The sequence below is a fragment of the Crassostrea angulata genome, chromosome 8, assembly GCF_025612915.1.
Source record: "Crassostrea angulata isolate pt1a10 chromosome 8, ASM2561291v2, whole genome shotgun sequence".
Classification (NCBI taxonomy): Eukaryota; Metazoa; Mollusca; class Bivalvia; order Ostreida; family Ostreidae; genus Magallana; species Magallana angulata.
In genome coordinates this window covers 3,248,011-3,264,652 of record NC_069118.1, presented here as the reverse complement: position 1 = coordinate 3,264,652, position 16,642 = coordinate 3,248,011, and the positions used below count along the sequence as shown (strand labels likewise).

At 33.5% G+C, this 16,642-nt stretch overlaps 1 protein-coding gene across 4 annotated transcripts in view; it reads right to left on the bottom strand.

Annotated features, from left to right (window-relative positions):
- Positions 1 to 2,288: 2,288 nt before the first annotated feature.
- The window catches only part of LOC128158838 (ubiquitin-like modifier-activating enzyme ATG7), a 116,303-nt gene continuing 101,949 nt past the window's right edge, over positions 2,289 to 16,642 (bottom strand). For 3 of the 4 annotated variants that reach the window (XM_052821805.1, XM_052821804.1, XM_052821803.1), the window contains 18 exons: positions 11,687 to 11,741; positions 11,443 to 11,560; positions 11,199 to 11,276; positions 10,753 to 10,869; positions 10,169 to 10,309; positions 9,684 to 9,772; positions 9,435 to 9,556; positions 9,175 to 9,265; positions 8,406 to 8,550; positions 7,909 to 8,067; positions 7,508 to 7,559; positions 7,127 to 7,263; positions 6,654 to 6,818; positions 6,195 to 6,310; positions 5,166 to 5,250; positions 4,659 to 4,739; positions 2,943 to 3,062; positions 2,289 to 2,548 (listed from right to left, as the gene is read on the bottom strand). In XM_052821805.1, coding sequence (XP_052677765.1) covers positions 2,492 to 2,548; positions 2,943 to 3,062; positions 4,659 to 4,739; positions 5,166 to 5,250; positions 6,195 to 6,310; positions 6,654 to 6,818; positions 7,127 to 7,263; positions 7,508 to 7,559; positions 7,909 to 8,067; positions 8,406 to 8,550; positions 9,175 to 9,265; positions 9,435 to 9,556; positions 9,684 to 9,772; positions 10,169 to 10,309; positions 10,753 to 10,869; positions 11,199 to 11,276; positions 11,443 to 11,560; positions 11,687 to 11,741 — 1,928 coding nt within the window. In that variant the 3' untranslated portion in view covers positions 2,289 to 2,491. Of the gene's footprint in view, positions 2,549 to 2,942; positions 3,063 to 4,658; positions 4,740 to 5,165; positions 5,251 to 6,194; positions 6,311 to 6,653; positions 6,819 to 7,126; positions 7,264 to 7,507; positions 7,560 to 7,908; positions 8,068 to 8,405; positions 8,551 to 9,174; positions 9,266 to 9,434; positions 9,557 to 9,683; positions 9,773 to 10,168; positions 10,310 to 10,752; positions 10,870 to 11,198; positions 11,277 to 11,442; positions 11,561 to 11,686; positions 11,742 to 12,857; positions 13,040 to 16,642 lie in introns of those variants that run through there. The other variant, XM_052821806.1, reaches the window with a different exon arrangement.

Genomic DNA, 16,642 nt, shown 5'->3' with positions numbered 1-16,642 from the left:
GCGCGAAAAATGAAAAAGAAAACGCCCACTACGATTTGAACACCCTCCCAGCGGAGAGGGAATGTCGACATTCCTCCTCCTATCACAATGGACTATCTTGACAAACAAAACAAGAACTTTACCGTGAGAAACTTTTATAGTTCGACAATTATATATAAAGTTGTGATTTTTTGTGAAAACCACGAATTTTGACCTAATTAAACTGTGTCTAGACTCCACTTTAATAAATTATATGATAATTAAAAAGATTGAAAACTTATCCTTTCAATAAAATTATTTTTGGGTAGAGTCTAAAGCTAGACCCATTCATGCAAAAAATTACAAGTTAGCTCAAGAAATGGTCAAGATTGAAAAGTCAGTGCCTTATTTTATAAACTTATATCTCCTTTGTTTACAGAAAGATAGTATGATTTTGAAATGCATCGTGAAATAAATAGTGTTTAACAAAGTATAAATGCCAAAATAAATAGTTTTAATTAGCAACATTTGAAAAAAAAATCTTTATATTGCTCGAAATATTGCTCGGGATATACATGCTTTAACACATTGTAGGCCTCTGTCCAAAACTTTTCATGACTTTCGTACAATTTACACATCCATCGTGTTTCATTCTTGCTAAAGGCGGTGTTCCCTTGATACATATCCAACAGTCTGCATGATGCATGCCAAGAAAAACGTAGGAAGTACGGGTGTACCGATATGCAAAAATGGAATCTTTATTTTCGTAAATGACACACAGAAAAAGAATTTTGACTTACAAAAATATAATGCTCTCGTGATGTATAAATTGAGAGATTAAATTGACGTTCGTTGGGGAAAATTACAAATTAAAGAGATTTATTCAAAATTATTGTTTTTGATCTATTTTTAAATTACTCCATAGTCATCGCTAAACATCTAATGGAAATAAATAGATAAGATTTAACCCTTTCTTAATACTGTTAAATGTTCACTTTGCAATTGATCCTGAAAAAGTTAAGTAATATAATCTTTTTTAACTTTTAAATTAAATTCCTCTTAGTACTTTGTCGGTTTTCTTTGTGACATTAAACGAACTAAGAATGTGTCATAACTAAAATAACAATTCTACAATGGGGATAAGAAAAAAAAGCCTGATTAAACAAACAGAAATAGAAATGTAATTCAGATGGTGATATTTATCAAGTTTTTATTTCTGAATTTATATATTATTTAAAGCTCCGTGATGTTATCGTTAATTTAAAGAGGGAGGGGGGCCGCCATTTTCCCATTAACGATCGCCAATCCGTCTAAATCCTTCCTGTTATAATAGCTTTTTTACCTGAACTATGAAATTACTACAGTGCGGAATACTATTCAGATCTTAGAAGAATTTTTTTTTAAGATGTCAAGTGCATTTGCGCCTGCAGTCACCTACATTTCACACATGAGTGTTGGTAAACCATTGCATTTCTAAAACTGGTAAATAAACAGAGCTTTCCGCACAAATCAATCAGTTGTGTAAAAGATGGGCGTGTCTGTATATTGATTTAGTGTCTGAATGTAAACAGCTAATAGTTGTGAACAAATGCATACGCTTTAAATACAGAAAAGGCATTAGTGCGAATTTGAATCTTAATATTTTTTTTCACTTGCTTGAAATTTCCAGTCTGATCAAGTAAATATGACATTCACATGATTCAATAAAATGTTTGTAAAACACACAAAAGCATTGACAAGCGATTGTCATTCTAATTAAGTCTATGACGTATATCAAATATTTAAAAAAAATGATTTATATGTATATTTTAAACAATAAAATGCTTTCTTTGTTGACTCGTGCAGAATATGAAGCTGGCGACATTGCAGAAAATAAATAAATAAATAACCCGCATTAGCGGGTTTTGTAACTTTTTTCTGCAGTGCTCGCAACCTCCATGAATCATCAAAGAATGTATCTTATTGTTTATATTTACAAATCTCTACATGTATTAACAGATTGATAAATTTGTCAGGAAAAAATCAACTAAATTGATGTAATTTAATGTGCATCAGTACATTATATAAAAGAAACAGCCAAATCATCTTCTATGGGAAACGGGGCGTTTAGATTTCAGTCCTATCAGTTTCTACTAAGCTATGAATTACGATTAATTTCCGAGAGAATTAAAGGGAATCATACATGGTAGATGTAAATACGTATATATAAACGTACATCCTTTAAATATTAACAAAATACTAGTATTTAAAACATCGAAAAACAAATCATGTAGTTCTGCTTTCTATTAATAAACATCCACGTCATTGAATAATATTAAGGATTCGAAAAACAGAGTTAAAGCATTTTTAATGTCATATTACTCAATGTATAATATAATGATTAATAACCTGAATCGGAATATCACAAATTCACGCTACAATGTACTTATTACATGTAATACCATGAAATGATTATAACACGGATAAATGTCTGATTGGTAAATAAATAAAATAAAAATGAAAGCCTTCAGTTGGGTCACAATTCAAAACTGGGTCAAGAGCTGGAGACTTCCATGCTGCTACATTCCTCGTCATCACTGAACCCCCACACCTTAAAAGCAGAGCAAACTTATTACTACCATGTTAAATAGCAAACAATACAGAAAAACAATTTATACAAAAACAGTACAATATTTTTAATGTAAATGTGATTCTACTCCTTTGAACAGACAAACACATCTACTAGTATTAAAAGAAACTACCGAGGAATTAATGATATTCATTAGAGCTCAACTTTTTGGATCTGATGGGTACCCCTCATTCATGAACAGAACAAACATCCCCATCGGTCTTCAGTCATTGTTTACTTAAGCTAGTCAACAAAATAACACCCAAATACACATTTAAAAAACTGACACTCAACAAATAATGGCCCCCTGGAATTTAATTGATTCCCCTCCCCCTTGGTCCCTGACAAACACTAACTAGCATTATTTACGCATTACCTCAGCGTCGAGGGTTTCCTGATGCATCTGTGTGAGCCCTGTAAGATCCTCCAGGTAGGACGGGTCATTGAACGCCCGCCTCAGGAAGTCAAAGCCGTCCTGCCGGAACTGTTCTATCACCTACAGAAAGTACACATTGTCAAGTATTAGCAGCTTATTGTCTAGACTGATGTGTCTCCAAAGGAACAATGAAGTTAAACAAGGAAGAGAATAGAGATATAGATTGCGGCAGAACTTAAATCCCTGTCACAGTTGAGCTGCGACCTCAGGGCGATCCCGCTGCGTCCTTAAACAACGTAGAACGCCAAGGTGCACGCAAGTTACAGCGCCGTAACAACGAAACGACATTTGTCGCGGTGGGATCGCTTTGAACATTATAGAACTCCATGCGCTGGCGCACATTTTGAACATGCACAAAGTACGCACCATGGCTCTGCGTTCTGATAAACACGCAGTAAAAACGGAGTGAGGTAGCCGTGACAGCGCCGTAAAGTCTCCAACAGCGCCACGAGTGTTCCGTTGACGCGCTCAGAGAACACAGCTAATCGCAATGTCGATTGCACTTGCACAGAGACCTGTCGGAGTCCTTTGTGGCGCCTTAGCGTCCCTGTCACGCTCCCACTGTGTATCTACAGCGTTTGAACCAACAAGTAGTTTTTTTTCATTTGGCTGCATTCACACAGCAAGCCCATTGATTACATTTTGCTGTCGTACATTGTAATACTTACAATCTTACATCAGGCCGTACAGTTATCTCATATATTACACTACACTGTTGTAATACAGTCTTTAAACAAGCCGTACATAGATTAAACTACATTGTTGTAATACTTACAGTCTTTGAGCAAACCATACATTTATTTCTCAGATTACACTAAATTGCTGTAAAACTTACCACTTTGAACAAGCCGTACATCTATCTCATATATTACATTACTATGTTGTAATACTTACAGTCTTTGAACAAGATTTACAGTTATCTCATAAATTACTCTACACTGTTGGAATAGTTACAGTCTCTGAACAAGGTGTACATTTATATCATTATGTTAGATTACTTAAGAAACAAGAGATGTTTGTTAAACACTTATACCCCCCTCCCTTGGAAACATTCACAAAGAAAATGAACGAAAACTGCAAATATTTCGATTTTTTTATAAGTCCAAGGGGCATAACTCTGTCGAAAATTGCTCTATCATACCCAAAATCATGATAAACCTGTATACCAAATTTCATTTCAATATGTTCATCCTCTGGAAAGGAAATGAACAGAAACTGTTGGTGGACCGACCGACAGAACAACAGACAGCAGCAAAGCATAAGCCCTCCCTTCTTTGAAGGGGGCATAATAAACGGCAATGTTAAAAAGTTCACCAGGATATGAACTTGGTTGGACACATGATCAAATCCCCTGAAGCCCGAAGGGCTTCTCAGAAGACTTGATCACCTACCAACAAAGTTCATATTCCAATGAACTTTTTGATATTGCTGTTTATAACTTGCATTTACATTTGAGAATAACAAATTGTTCAAAATCATCAATATAACAATGTTTTATGTTTACAATAATGCAACCATCCAACGATAAGCGTGTGGGATTATCTTTGGGACGTCATGAAATAGTTCACAAAAAATTGAACATTTTTGCTATCCTATAGGTTCATATAAGGAAGCATATTTGCAAATGTAAATATATTACATTGTTGTAATACTTACAGTCTTTGAACAAGCTGTACATTTATCAAATGCCTTACAGGCCGGTAACACTTGCTGGAAACGGGACACAAAGCATCGAATCTGTAATATATAAACTAGGATGATTGGATCTGAGGAAACAAAATTTGACTCGATTGTTTTTTTTTCATACATATAACATAAGTTGGATTAATATTTTGTAAGAGTTAAAAAGAAAGATCTTTTATCAGTTTTCTTTTTTTTATAAATTGGTCTAAAACCCAGCAAATACACAGTCATGTACATGTAAAATATATATATATATATTTTTTGAATTTTTAAGGAATGAAAATGCTTATTTGTCATTAATTGATACTGTTAATATTCCATGTAAAAAGGAATGGTAAAATATACGATTTCAAATACTAATTTAAAATCAATCCATAAAACAAAAATCACATGCTTCATAGAACTTCCGTTACTTTAATCAGTAAGTTAAACAGAGGAATCAGTATGAATCTATTAGAGACAGCAGTACAATGGCCTCACCTGGTGAGGGACCAGCCTTAGGGGGCAGACAAAGTCTTTACTCAAGTGCTCATCACTAGCGCTTGTATCCGCCGGGGCTTTCCCTCTGTCGTAATACAAGAACAACTTTACTGAGTATATACATAGAAGATAACATTATTTCACAAATTAAAAAAAAAAAAAAAAATGTTTCTAAAACACTTATGCCCCCTCCCTTGGAAACATCTGTAAAGAAAATGAACTGAAACTGCAAATAATTGGAATTTTTCTACGTCCAAGAGGCATAACTCTGTCAAAAATTGCTCGATCGTACCCAAAATCAAACTTGACCTAGATATTATTATGATAAACCTGTATACCAAATTCCAATTTCAGTATGTGCATCCTCTGCAAAATAAATAAACGGAAACTGCAAATAATTGGAATTTTTCTTCGTCCAAGGGGCATAACTCTGTCAAAAATTGCTCGTTGTACCCAAAATCAAACTTGACCTAGATTCTATTATGATAAACCTGTATACCAAATTTCATTTAAGTATATGTGTATCCTCTGCGAAGAAAATAAACAGAAACTGCTAATAATTGGAATTTTTCTACGTCCAAGGGGCATAACTCTGTCGAAAATTACTCGATCGTACCAAAAATTAAACTTGACCTACATACTATTATGATAAACCTGTATACCAAATTTCATTTCAATAAGTGTATCCTCTGTGAAGAAAATGAATGGAAACTGTTGGTGAACCGACCGACCGACAGACAGCAGCAAAGCAATATGCCCTCCCTTCTTCAAATGGGGGGCATAATAAGTACTAAAAAGAAAAGTATTCCCAAAAATTTGGAAAATGATTTATCTTAAAAATACAAACGTATAGTTATCATTTTTTTGGTGTCATATCTGGAAACTGCTGCTGAGCTTGTAAAATAAATTTAGATTAACATGCAGTTTTAACTGTCTTATCTTCCTAAATCTTTGTGTAAATTTGATTATACACTAACAAATGTAGTTTCCTGAATTGTTAACACTAGGAGAGGATTTGAGTATACATACAGTTCTGGATGCTGGAGCACGGACACAAGGAGTTCTACGGCGAGCGCGGACGCCATGTAGGAGATGCCGGGCCTTGATACTGTACACTGCTGGTCCAGAGTACGGTCCTTCAAAGACTGGTAGAAAATACAAAAGCTGTCAACAGCAATATTCTCGTGCAAATATTTAGGAAATTTTCATAATTTTTGTACTTTTAGCTATTTTATTCAACATAAAAAATTATGAATACATTGACTATAAATTGTTGGTGACACTTTGATGAGAAAGACAACTCTTCCTGAATAAATCTAAATTATTGATTTTAATATATCATTCTTCAATTTTTTATATATATCAAGTTGCAGGTTAATTTGCACCTCAGCGTATGCTGAAATTGCTGAAATCATGTTAAACAGAACAGTTCCATTAAAACCAAATGAAAACCAGCTAAGGAAAAATATAAAAAAAAAACAAACTCACATTCCCTGGTGCCACTACATCATTGCAGAAGTAGCAGCCTAGCTGATCCCCGGGGATTGAGCTGTAAGAGGACAGGGGGGCGGGGTCGGCTCCCTCTGTGTCTGACCTCACGCCGTGGCGCATCACTAGATATGTGTCAAAGCCCAGGGCAGAGCATATCACTATCTGTAATACAGCAAGAATGATCAAACTAGGCAGAAAAAGACAACTAATGGTCTGTTTGGACAGAAACTTTATGATGAATTATAGATTATTCTGTGTAACTAGTATTATAAGTGCAAAATTGACCTTCCTTTCTTGTTGTAAAATCAGAATACTCCAGATTTTACTTTAAATTCATCAACATCAGATATCAATGAAAACAATAATAATTTTACAGGTTTTACTGAACACATTGTTTTGTATAACCAAGATTTGATTATAATGGAAAAAAGATGCACAGGTATCTGTTATCATTTTCTTTCTGTTCCTACCTTTTGTTTTTCTGCTGCCATCAATGTAGGAAGCCAACGGCTCTCCCGTGTATCCAACAATAAAAACACTGCATCATGAGAATTCACCAGATCCTGGAGGGTTTCAACGTCTTTCTTCACACCATCTATTGCACTCTCTGGAAAAAATTGATGCTTTATAACAGCAAGATCAAAAACAAAAATCAAGAGTACTCAAGCAAACGATCTAGAATTAAAATCTCTTTAAAATCAAACCTTAATTGTTGAACTTCATTTATAACAGATGATTATACTCAAAACTCTTTTTTTCTCAATAAAACAGATTGTGAGAATGAAGATAAAACAAAAAATATTAATAACTTAATTGATAACAATGACCAATCTAAGTATTCAGTAATTTACCAGGTACTGCATGGCCAGGCATAGGAATGGATAAACTCAAACCTTTTGCATTCTGAAAGAAAATAACTGACACATCTGTCAAACTCTACAAACATTAGTCACATAAATTCCCAATTCCCTTTTGATAAGCCTAAGGTTATATCTTCAATTACATTTATTTATATACTTTTTGTGTATTCACATATTAATGTGTGTTGTAATAGGATGTGAAAAATAATGAGATAAGAACTGGTTTGAACCCCCCCCCCCCCCCCCCCCAAGTCTCTGGTCATGTGCTTTGATAGCCTTATGACCACCTAACACTGTCGGGTAGACTTGTCAGACCATCACAGTGTTTTATATGACTGTACACTGTATTTTCCTTTTACCATAAAGAATCCATTGATCATAATTGTTCTCACCACTCCAGGGAATATCTTCTTCATGGCCTCTGCAGCAGCCTCCGCTTTTGGCTTACCTCCCTTTACACAGTCTTCAAACTGAAACAAGGACTGGCGTACCGGGTTAGAGTAAGACACGCGACCATTGTCCACCAGAGTTATGGTTCTTACTCCCCAGCCCTAAAAAAAGTCAACAGGATTTTACTATACCAACTATGCTTTTTTTAAACCCTATTTTACATATGTCAACAGGATTTTACTATACAAACTATTATTTTACATATGTATGTTTTACCTCCTGAAAATGATGGTGAAAAGGAGCAATGATAAAATGAAAGAGTTAATACCAATATAACTCAGTATACAGTAATACACACAGAGCACTGGTATTTGAACTTCATCTTTCATACTAAGATTTATATGTTGACCAAAAAAAAAAAAGATATTTAGATAGAAATTTTAAAATCTGGAAATAATTTATGACTAAGGTTTAATCTGAGATTGTGATAGCTACACACCATCAGGCACCTTGCCACATTACATCCAAGAGTCCCGGCTCCTAGCAGCAGACATTTTGTCCTTGATATAAGGTCAAGGTCAAGCTCTGGGAGCAGCCTCCATCTCATCAGCTTTAGATTGAGGTCAACAGCTGAGGCTGCCAGTCTGGTGAGTAAATCCCAGTAGATAAGATACTTATTACACTATACCATTAAAAAGTTTTTGCCACATACTTAAGTTGTGGGGCTTAGCCTGCTAGTGCTGCTCAATGAATACTGTATATTCCTTTTTTACGTGAGTAATTAATTCTGCAATTTAATGGCAAGAACATAAAATCACAAATGCCAAATTACTATCATAGTAGCATTTAGTTTACATCTGTCCGAAAAATAAAAGAGAGATTTTCAAATCTGTGAGATTTTCAAAAATGCAAGATGTTCTTCTGGCGATTATACGTGGATATTAATTCCTCGTGTTCAATTAGGAATCTACAGTAACATAATATTCAATTTATATCTCTAAATAACTTATATATCCTTCCACAAAACTTGTATTTACTAAAATTCAATTATACCAAGAAAATAAGGCTTTGTAAGTGTCACATGTTTATAAAAAAAATATTGCATTTATTAGCAACTTGTGCATTCATCTTACATGTATACTTAACATTCTAAGCATTCACCAAACTCTGTTATCAAAACCATGCCTACAATATGATCTAGAATTAAACACTTCTATTAAAGGTTTATATTTTTCCTGGTATGTTATGGCTGATTTTAACTGGAATACCTTGTGGGGTCCATGCTAGCACTGAGATTAACAAATCTTGGAGCCAGCTTATGTTTTTCATTTTTCTCCCAACCTACACACTTTGGACATTCTACAAATAAAATATAAACAAAAAGTCTCCAAAAAAAGCTCTGTATACAAAAATCATTGGAAATATTTTGTGTAAAGTTGATGCTGATAGTTTTCAATCAGTATTCAAAGCAATATTTTTACCACTTTGTCATTTGTACAGCAGGTGAAAGTAGCCAATGATATCTTACCTGGCACATTCTTAATATCCGGGACATTAAGGGACAGCAGAAGACTGTGTGATATATCTCGTGTCCCGTCTCGACTCCTATCTCGCAAACACAGTACATTTACACCTCGCAGGTCTCCCTTCCTACAGAATAAATTAAACAAAATGTAAAGTCTTGTATAAAACAGCTTTCAATTATTACTTTGTAAGGCCCAGTTGTCCTTGTGTCATTCGATTAAACACTTATTTCCTAGATATAACTTTCACCCACCAATGATAGGATATCAACATCAGGAAATTCCTAAGAGGCCAGCCTGGATAGTCCTCAATATTACTGGGATCACAAAATCCAAAGTACACCTGTTGAAAGACATAAATGAAAAAACAAACCATAATATATGATAGGTATAACTGATTGATCTTAAACTTTTGCTGATTGAAATCTTGACTCAAATTCTACTACAAGTAATTATATATGATTTGTAATACAGTTGAACAAAACTGTATCACAAGAAAGATTTTAGAACATTTCAAGCAAATTTTATAACTCCTACATACAGTTAATATGAAGGTTTTTTTTAAAAAAAAAAACCTTAAAATATTACACCCTATGAGTAAAGACTTCTCCAAATCATGAATAATAATTATGGAAATATTTTTTCCACAGGGCAATAATGTGATAATTAGTTTCGTGACAAATAATACTACAATAACATAAATCACATCCCCTGTATTGTGTAATATACATGCATGTACCTCCTGAGTATTTTCAAACTTGTTCATATGTTTTACATCCTCGATTACAATGTTCCCTTTAGAAAGGACAGCAACAAAGAAACCCTGATATGTTGGATAAGCATCTTGGAATGTGTCATAAGCTTGTAGAAACTGTTCCATCTAGAGGGAAAGAAAACCAGAGATATGTAATATATTGTTTATAAATTGTCAAATGAACTTTGTAAGCAATAGTCTGGTCAAACAACTTAGAATCATTTTGAATCTACACAACTTGTTTTATTACCCTCATTACCCTAACCTTGACAATCTATGTTCTCAGATTTTTTTTTGGAGGGGGGGGGGGATGTGATGATGGTAAAAAAAATCAGAATGCATGTTGTTTCTAATTGATTGCTACTTCTAAACAATTTTATCATATGAGTTTGAGTTTTATTTCTCTCTATCTCAGTTTCTTGCTTCTTTATTTTTTCTTTGGTACTAAATTTTACAGATAGAATTACATCATATTAAGTGAATTCAATATAAAGATAATATTCACATTGACATATTAAACATGTGTAGAATTTGATTTCTTCATATAACAAGTATTGAAGTTGAATCACCTCCTCTGGAGTTAACTTGTCCTTGAGTTTCTTTGGTTCTTGGTCAAAGGTGATGTCAGTTGATGGACAGAGACAGGGAAAACAGAACCAGTAATAGTAATGGTATTTCTTTAAGTCCTGAAATAGAGACAGGCAGAATACAACTGGTAATAATTACAGTTGAACTTCGATATTTCGAACACTGATATCTCGAATACATTGTATATGTTGAAGTGATTTGTAAGTCCCAACCACTTATTTTTTAACGTATTTTACCCTCAATATTTCGAATACTTGGATATCTCGAAGTTTTAAAATAGTCCCATACAGTTCGAGATAACGAAGTTTGACTGTATAATGGTACTTCTTTAAAAGTAATGTAATACACATTTTTTAAAAAAGATCAAAACTATGGTAGGGGGATATATTTCTGTAAACGTATGAATAATGACAACTATTGAGCTTACTGCAAAGGTCAAAAGAAGGAAAGTAGCCAGAAGTTCAGGGGTATCCAGTGCTTTACCAGTGACAATGGAGTCCCATATCTGTAAGGAATGAATGAAGATAAATCACCTACCATTAGGCGTAGAATACCAAACTACATTAGATTCCTGTAAACTGCATTTAAATTGTATTTATCGGTACATTTACAGTAACTGTGTGTTTTGTTTCGCTGTTAGACTTTGTGAAGTGGCAGGCTATACTGTTTACCTTTTTCCCGGCTTCACTGATCATCTCTTTCTTATCACACTCCTTGAATTTGTCCACTGTATTGGTGTTATGTAACTCTCCCAGCATGGGCAAGTATCGCTGTGGTGTTTTGGCATCTCTTTAAAAAAGTAAAATATTGATATTACAGTGAATAGTAAAAATTCCATCAATTTTAGTTACATCACAATTGATAAATTAGGCTGAAAATTCCACAAAAATGTTCAATTCAAAGTCACATACTTACTGGTCAAATGCAGAAAACTCAACATTAATTCTGCAAGGCATTCCAACAGGGTCACCTGAAAGAAGTCAAAACAAAGTTAAAAATGTAGTCATGTTCAAAACCCCTTATTGCAATATTTTAATGCCACAGAAGTTTGAACAAACTGTCAGGTTCCAACTTTCTATTTAATACCAATTTTAAAGCAAACATAGTGAAGATGGAGAGCAATCTAGCTATACTTTATGATTAGGAAAGCAATGGATACAATTTTAAGTCCTGATAAAGCAGGCACATAGACTCTTAGTGGAACACATGGCTCACTGGTTAAAAGTATTTGCCAATACTGAAAGATGCATGCAATTAGTTTAAATCTAACTTGTTGAATTTGGACTAAGCGACCTATTGCTTTGTTTCATTTAACCCAGCTGACAATGGGTACCAATGTATGCTTCGAGTTAATCTGCAATGTACTGTATGGTATCACACCCAAGAGAAGTCAATGATTCTTATCTACAAAGAACCACAGAACTGCAAAAGGCCAGCCACAGGAGCCCTAAGCAACCTGAATTAATTCTTTCTAAAGTGCAGCCTCATTTTTCCTCATCCCTTACATTTTCACAATGCTTGAGAATAATATGTATGTACATCATAAAATGTTTATAAATGAGAATGCCTTACTCAAACAATATTTTATACCAGATGTGAAGTATTAATATTATTACACAATCAGTGCAAACTTAATGGTATAATAGTGATTTAATTATAATTATTATGCATTTCTTAAATGCATGTATATAAAAAGAGAAGACTCTATACTACTAGTAGGTAACAATAATTAGAATCCTCTAAAGCACAAATGTATTTTTACAAGTTGATTATTTAATAGTGCTCTATTGAGACAGAAAGTCTTAACCAGTCGATAGGTGTATGTACATGTAGATATATGTAGATTTTAACCACTGTAGCTGCGGTTGTTAAACAGGTTGTGGGTCAGCTGGGACATAACAAAATAAATATGGGTTGATCGTATTACATATCTTAAAGGAAAATGTCTCATAAAATTGAGGTATCCCATTCCTCTCACATGTGTTTAAATCTCTGACGATACGCAATTAAACTTCTGGAGAATATTAGGCAGTCCCGAATAAGAGGGCGTTTGTACTTGTACAGTAGACTATAATCAATGTGTTACCATTGAAGTAAAATCCTTTGATCTCCTTTTGGCTTTCATCTAAACCATAAACATCAAGTTTATTTTCGGAGAGCTTATGCCAAAATCCCGAGTCTAAAAAACTATTGAATGCCACAAACTGTAGTTGTTTACGTTCCATTTTGTTTACAAGGGGCGCAGACATTTTGAATATCACGTGACAAATTGAAAATGTTAGACAATTCATTCCAATGTTATTCGGCATCAAATATATTTGTGGTTGTGTGAGAAAGTGCACATGATGAAATAATCAAGGCGTTATTTCTATTGTTCGATTATACAGTACAGTCTTTTAATTAAACAGATGAGTGCATATTTAAAATATGTTGAGTATTGAAATTAAAAAGAAATGATGATGCCCGTGCTAAACAGCGTGCCGTTATAACGATCGAAGGATATTGACCCAGGTTGAAAATTGACCCAGCGGTCATATTTCAACGTTGAATAATATGTTGATCCGGGATGCTTCCTCAACGTTGACAATTGAGATCAAAAGTCGTTGAATTTATACCTGGGGTCATTTTTCTCCCATTGAAAAATTACCTTTAGCATAATTGTTGAAAACGCGATTTATATATACAAATCTAACTTGAAAATCAGACCCGTTTCCCTAGGTATGTTAAGGGGGTATTCGACAAAACTAAAGCACTAAATATAAAAATTTTATTACAGGAATTTTTAACACTAAAAAATTTACAGTGAGGGACTGCACCTATAACACCTACCCCTATGCACATGATCATCTACTTAATGCCGCAACAAGAACTTAGATTTTTACATGGATTTTTCTGTTAAATTGTAATTTACCACTTCAGGAACAAAAAAAAAATATGTGCATGCAGTTTTAGGTTGCTATATATTCGATTATGCATTAATTTTTATTCCTAGAAAATAAATGAATTTTCAATCCCGTTCGTCTTCAATATTTATATTTGCATGTTAGTTGTTACATGTACAATAATTATCACTATAGCACATTGTTACAACAAAATAAACTACGGGGAAATACCGGTTTTCAAGGTGGATGTAAATAGTGAAATGTACTGTAATAATAGCATTGTACGGGAATGAGTATGCATGGAAATGTAGATACAGCCTCAAACCACTAACGGTTCCAAAATATACATATATACTATGTACAGTTACGAATTATAGGAAGGAACTTTGAAAAATATTTGCTGTAAAACTTTCTTCTTGACAGCGGCTTAAGAGAATTTATTAGTGTTAGCCTATTGGAAAATTGTATAGGTTACTGGGTAGTTGCGTTTAAATATGTCTGCTGATTTAAAATCGAAGATTCCTATGTTATTATAACCCATTTAACCAATTAATATAAAGAACAAATATGAACGTCGTTGTATTGACCATAAAACTTAAGAAAAGATTATTTCAAACGAGACTGTTGATTGTCCTGCTTTATCAACTTGTGTGTACAATGACCTTGAATTAAGTGTCTAGATCAAAGGTCAGGGATAAATCAGACCTATTTTTAAAATATCCCTGTCAACCCATAATTATATTTTCTCCCTATGGACCTCTCTGGCTCATTAAATAACATAAAAATGCTTGTCAGTGTTACTGTCACTGTACATCCTTTTAAGGGATGTATAGTGACCGATCATACCAGTTTTCAATTTGTCTGCACAGCCTGTGTGTGTTATAGGACCGACGACATCCAAATATAAGCATTCAATACTTAACGAACTCCGATCCTCAGCAATGTTCGATAACTCTCCCTTGGCTGTGGCTCCATGGGACCAAATACATAAAGGTAAATGAGTTCGAGCCTCCGTTACACCGTTATAACCGGATTTTTTCTAATTTGACCTCAACTTGTACATTTATCCAATTATATCCATCGTGGCCAAAATTGCAATAACTTCGTGAAATGCATGGATACCATCAGTAAATTTCTTTACATTTCATTTTTAGACGGGGTCAGTAAATATGTATTATAAAAACACAATCTTTTAAAGTCCTCTATGTATATTATATATATTATACATAGAGGACTTAAAAAGATTTGATGCGTGTTTATTAAACAAAATTCTATTTAGAAAATAAACAAATAGTTTTGTGGATTTTCCCTTGGTTCACAAAATTGAATAAATATTATGATTAAAATTACTTACTTTGATATAGTTGTTTGATTTTCCCGGTTAGTATTAATTTTTAACATTTTTCCTTGGGGTCTTTTTTTTTTACATAATATACCGTTGTGTCAATTTTCTACAATTATGAAGGCCGGGATTGAGTAAAATTTAGACAAAGTATCAGACAATTGCAAAAAAGCCGAATTAGCTTAAATTGTAACAACTAATTCAAACACATTAATTTTGGAAGCATAATCGAGGAAATCCAGGACACTTTCAAGACCCCGTCTTTCAGTACTCTCAGTACTTTGATATTTATAAAGTTTGAAGGATAAAAATATAACATTTTTATAATGACAAAAACTTATACTTTGATGCTGAGAATCGGAGACCCTTAAGTAAATGATCACTTTTATGCTGATAAGCTAAACAAGCGTATTGTACAAAATCTCATTGACTTTTGTCGTCGACAAACTTGGCAACATCGTTTATGGTAATACTTAATGTTGTGTCTATCAGGGTATGTGCTTCCAGAAGCCCCGTGTTGTACGGCAGTTATATTTCCATGGCGTTTTATAATAAGACTGGTGATGATATTAAAGCATTTTACATGAAATTGATGTTAACAAGACAGACATGTCTTTTGAAAGGCACTCTTTTGGGACAATTCCTTGGTTGATAGTTGCCTGAAAAGACTGGGAGGACCGATGCAACATTCATCTGGAAACCTCAAAAGCCTGGCAGATATGCCATCTGCACCAGTGGCTTTGTGAATGTTTGCAGCAATTTGACTCCTTCCTCTGAGATGTTGATGAATTTGATCTACAGTCTGGTGATATTAAATTTGTGATGTACAAATTAATACAGTTACTAAGTGTTAACAATATCAAAGAATTGTGTAATTTAGGAAAATTCATTTACAAAGCCCTCACACTCAGAATGGTTTGAACTATATTGTGTCATTTGCTGATTTCAATTATTAATACTATCAATATATACATGTATATAATATATGTGTTATTTTTGTGTGTATATTTTACGGTATCTTTAATGTCATTCTCCAAATACAAATTATTCTGTAAACATATGAGTGTACGCAAACTGCAAGATTTATAAGAACTGACCGTCCATTTTTGCCTATATTTTTGTAATGTTAACCTTATAAGTGCTATAAGACGTATGTCTTTTGCAATTAAGAAATTGAATTGTAGGCGCTGTATGCTTTTTTAATTGCATTTCAATCTCAGTAATAGCTAGCTTTTGGTAACTCAAACCTTAGAGGCTGTATGATAAAAGCCTACTGTAGGAGTAAATCTATGAGAAATTTTGTCTTTTATCTGTGTTGATATAATTATTTTGTCATACGTGTCTGTTTTTCCTCAATAAATAAAAAAAAATGTGCAATTGTCTAAGTAAAAAGTGCAATATTTCCTGAATTTAAAAGAATGTAAAGTACAAGCAAAACACAGAAGGACAGATCTTTATATTTATTGGTTAATTAATTCAAATCAACAATTAAATAAACATTCATTACGATTATATCAAAGTAGGCTAAACATTATTGATTATATTATTTACAATTCTAAATAAGTCAGAATGAATTAAAGCACAGTAATACTTTGTCAACAGACAGACTGGCAGGCAGTCAAGGAGATGGTCAGAATGAACACATTT